The 4,882-nt window shown below is 46.0% G+C and overlaps 1 protein-coding gene across 1 annotated transcript; it reads left to right on the top strand.

Annotated features, from left to right (window-relative positions):
- The first annotated feature begins 316 nt into the window (after window positions 1-316).
- LOC100829167 (allene oxide cyclase, chloroplastic) lies at window positions 317-1,599 on the top strand. Its single transcript, XM_003562314.4, has 2 exons — window positions 317-759; window positions 869-1,599. The coding sequence occupies exons 1-2, from the start codon at window positions 430-432 to the stop codon at window positions 1,268-1,270; spliced, it is 732 nt and encodes a 243-aa protein (XP_003562362.1). The 5' UTR covers window positions 317-429; the 3' UTR covers window positions 1,271-1,599.
- The last annotated feature ends 3,283 nt before the right edge of the window (window positions 1,600-4,882 follow it).

Below are 4,882 nucleotides of genomic sequence, written 5' to 3'. Positions count from 1 at the left end.
GTCAAGTGCATTTAAAAAAAAAAAAGACTATCCACGCATTTTACGGATGCAAAAGATAAGGATATCGGCTGATCCATGATCGATCCCTCTGACCAACTGAAAAAGATTCGCGATCGCGCGGTACGTAGCGACGTCCATCAAGGATCCACGATGGCCGGCACCATGTCCATGTTCTCCTCATGCGAATTTTGGACGGTGCGCTTTGAAAAGTGAAAACAAGGACCCAAATGGTGTCGAGGACGAGCACGGCGCCACCTAACACAAAGCATTAGCAGGCTAGTCGACTAGCCCTGCTTACATAAAGAGGGAGCGTCGTGCAACCAGCTCATCATCAAACAGAAAAAATCAAACCAAAAACGTGGGGGGGACGAGAGCGAGGAGAAAGAAAGCAGAGGACCAGTAACTCGTCTGCTCTCGCCGCCACCTACCATGGCAGCCGCCCCCGCCTCCCCGGTTTCCGCCAAGGCCGCCGCATCCTCTGGCTCCGCGAGACCGGCGCGGGTTGGGGTCCCTAGCATGGTCGGGTTTGGCGGCAGGCTGAGGAGCGTCAGCGGCGGCAGGAAGAAGAACAGCGCCGCGGTGCGGGCGTCGCTGTTCGCTCCGAAGCCGGCGGCGCCCAAGGACGCGAGGCCGACCAAGGTGCAGGAGCTGTACGTGTACGAGCTGAACGAGCGCGACCGCGAGAGCCCCGCCTACCTCCGCCTGAGCGCCAAGCAGAGCGAGAACGCGCTGGGCGACCTCGTCCCCTTCACCAACAAGGTCTCAACTCTTGCTTTGACTCGGTCGCTCTTCACATCCGCATGATGCCTTTCTTCGAGAACGATTTTGCTGAACTGTTGCTTGCTTGTTGCTTGTGATTGTGTTGCAGGTGTACAACGGGAGCCTGGACAAGCGGATCGGGATCACGGCGGGGATCTGCATCCTGATCCAGCACGTGCCGGAGCGCAACGGCGACCGCTACGAGGCCATCTACAGCCTCTACTTCGGCGACTACGGCCACATCACCGTGCAGGGGCCGTACCTCACTTACGAGGAGTCCTACCTCGCCGTCACCGGCGGCTCGGGCGTCTTCGAGGGCGCCTACGGCCAGGTCAAGCTCCACCAGATCGTCTTCCCCTTCAAGATCTTCTACACCTTCTACCTCAAGGGCATCCCGGACCTGCCCCGGGAGCTGCTCTGCACGCCCGTCCCGCCCTCCCCGACCGTCGAGCCCACGCCGGCCGCCAAGGCCGCCGAGCCCCACGCCTGCCTCAACAACTTCACCAACTAGCTGCCGCCTGCCAGGAATTACGGCTATTGATGTTGTCGATGTATGCCTAGTTTCGATTGTTAGCAATAAGAGTGAGTTAATTGGATCTGTGCTTCCGTCCGATCAGTGTCAATTAATGGCGGCCGTTGTATGGCCGACAAGTTAGGATGAGATCGATCCCGGTTTCCTTCTTTCCCACGATGAATCAATTGTACTGAAAAAACATGGGATTTGGTGGGTGGACATTGAAATGCGAATGCGACGGTGTTGCTGTTGCGCCCCAACTACAGCGACAGCCGCTGATTGCGAGCGAGCCAACTTTACTGAGCTTATGCTGTTCAATTAGTCAAGTGCTCCATCCTACTAATACTGAAATGAAATTGCAATATTACTATCTCCATGTGGATGCCGTGCTAAAATTCTAATGCAACGTGGATGAGCATGTTGTCCGAGTTCATGGGAAGCCACGGATATGATCTGACTTGTGAAAGTCGTGTTGTATCGTTGTACACAGCAATCAGCGCAATCACCCCTAAATAAGGGTGAAACCGGATCGGATAATGGTCATGCTGTGTCTTATTCCATATTTTTAATGGGATTCGGAAGCGGTGCGGTGTTTTCGGACAACTGGACGCGGGCAAATCACATACATAAGTGATTAATGTTGCAACAATTACTAAAATATAGTATTTGTTTTTACAAAAATAATAAATTTTCGGCCGGATAGAAAAAATCATCTCCCATAACCCACTTATACAGTCTTTTATGCAAAGCAAATAAATTACAGTTAAATGAGATACTTGTGATTGGATAACTAAATACTACTCGCTCCGTTTCATAATTCTTGTCGAAATGTTACATGTATCTAGAAGCATTTTTGAAATAGATACATTCATTTTTTGACAAATTTGAGACAAGAATTATGAAACGGAGGAGGTAGATTGCAGGAAATGGAAGAAGAGTAAAATAAATTGCAATAAAGTAATGCTCTTTTCAGAGAGAACACATTCCCCTTGCAAGAGGACTATGTGAGAGAACGTGTGTTTAGTCAAATGTAAAAGATCTCAGGGACAACTAACATGGATTACTAATACCAATCATGTTTCACAACAATGATGAGTAAGATGACAGAACTAAATTAACATAGGACGGAGTGTAGCATATTTAAGGTGTAGTGTTAATACAAGATAAATAATTAAGACAAAAGTCCAACCATTGCATTAAACTCTAGATCCCCGGTATTCCTCTTGATGCTGGTCCATTGAATTGGTGTTGGGTTTCTGTCACCTCCCATACTTACCTCTCTTTCTTAACAAAAAAGTGATGCCTACGAGCCATAAAGGTAAGTAACAAATAGCCGGAATTCATAAGTTACCCTCATAGCAACAAAAATTGACTGCAATAGTATGTTATATAGAAATCACAGTATGTTCATTCTATGCCCCCAGGAACAAGTGGAACTACACAAATAGATGCAACATCATAAAGGGTAGCAACATATAGGGATACAACACAATAAAAAAAATATAACTTCACTAAGGTATAACAAGTTCCCAAGCAATTAAGCAAAAGGTAATAGAAGATACGCCGAAGATCTGATATACAACGATGTAAGGTGGATAAAGTTGAAGCTTGGAGATGGAGTTTTCCCTATAGATGATGAAGATATTGCTGTAAATGATCAATACGACAACGCCAGAGGAGGGAGGAAACCACCGAGGCGATTCGGGCAGCGTTTCCCCCTCCAATCAGGAGAAACTCTGCTGGTGTTTCCTTGTTTCGTAACTCCGCCGCCGTATGTCGCGAAATAAAATCAAAGGATATTTTTATATGCAGAGTTAGGTCAATACAAATCTGTGGATGTGCAGAACTCGCGAAACGGAGGCCCGATGCGCCATGTGGGCCTCACGGCGCGTCCAACAGGGGTGGACGCACCATGGGCCCTGCAGGCCGGCCTCCTGGTCTTTTGCTGCTGATTTTGATTTTTTTGGAATCGCCACAAAATTTCTGAACCGTGTCCATTGAGCCCCGTAGCTCCTGGAATATTAAAAACAACGAAAAGAGGCTTTTCTGCCTGCGAGAATTAGATACCAAATAAATGGGGATTACTTAGAAAATCTCAAAAATCATTAAAAACGTTCATAATAAGTCTGGATAGAATGCAAATTTGGTGGAAAATATTATAAAAAACACCAAAGTTCATGTATGCATTTTACATGCATCACTTCCCACCACTGATCTAGCTGCTAGAGCTTGTGGCTCACGCACTGCATCATTATTTCAGCCACAAACAACAATCAGTCATGGCTCGCAACTCGAAGAAGGAAGGATTTGCCAGGACAGGGAAGCACTCTGGGAAAATCGTGTGGGAGAAACAAACACCATCTCCTATGTCACAGTCCGCCGCCGCCATCCAGATTTGAATCTAATCCTTCTATTGACTAGATTGATGTGTTCTGAATCCTAATAGTGGAGCATTGAGTCAATATTAATTTGTTTGGCAAAAAAAAAGTTGGCATTGAGATTGGTATTACATTAGATTATTATGTCAAACAAAAATACATACAAATCTGGGCTGATTCAAACAAATATTTGTTGTTTGCTTTTCGTCCCATTTGGTAATACTGCCTTCTAGCCCAAGAGATTACATGTTACTTATGTTCCATTCCGTGTAATTAAATTGGTTGTGTGCAACTGTAGTGTCTTATCTCTTTATTTTTTCAATTCTCTGTAACGTAACTAAACTGCGTTGCATAACTAGCGGCTCACCATTTTGGATTTTCGACCACGCACCTGCGCAAGTCAGGAATAGCAGACACTAAGCGCCGTCGAGGGGAGCAAGGCACAAGTAAAGTAGAATCAAGTTGAGAGAATTGAAATGATTTGTTGTGCATGTACCACATAAATAATGATGCCGATCGAAGTGGCGCGCCGCTGCGAATCTTGCCGCAAAACAATGTCTTATTGGGTTATGCGGTCTAGTCCTTCAACTTTGCCCGCAATGCAAAATCCAGCACTAGCTCGACATCGCTTCCCTCCTGCCGCAGCCTCGCACGCATATTGCGGCCCTTGGTCGCCTCCTCCCTCTCCTTTCGGCCGCCTACGCCTCTCATTCCAACACCTCTTCTTCCATCTGCTTCATATGGAGTTGCCGCTGCTCCAAGAGGGTGAGCAGCTGCGTCCTCACCCTACTTCTTTCGCATCCTCCCTTCGCCCAATCTCGTCTGTGAGTCTACGTCTCGTGCCGTCCAATTGGAAATTCTTCAATGGTGGGATATACACTTTCGAAAGTTCCTATTTTTGTGATGCACGGCTCATGATGTGTTTATTTTATTGTACAGGCATCAACCGTGATGTGCTTATTGTACAGGCTTCAACAGTATCATCATCTGAGTCGGACTTTCGTAAAATAGGACGAGTGATAAGTGACCACAGAGGTAAACTCTCCACCGACACATTCGAGAAGTTAATTTTCCTTCGAAGTTTGTCAAAATCTGAAAGTAAATATTTTTGTTTTTTCAAAATTCTTAAACCTCATAGACTTGCAATATCTATTTCATGTTAATTAGTGCACATTTTTATTTGTCCCTGTGCAGACTCTTATTAACAAAAGTATGCTAATTGAAATTATGA

This window comes from Brachypodium distachyon, chromosome 1, assembly GCF_000005505.3.
Source record: "Brachypodium distachyon strain Bd21 chromosome 1, Brachypodium_distachyon_v3.0, whole genome shotgun sequence".
NCBI lineage: Eukaryota > Viridiplantae > Streptophyta > Magnoliopsida > Poales > Poaceae > Brachypodium > Brachypodium distachyon.
This window is presented reverse-complemented; position numbering and strand designations above follow the sequence as displayed.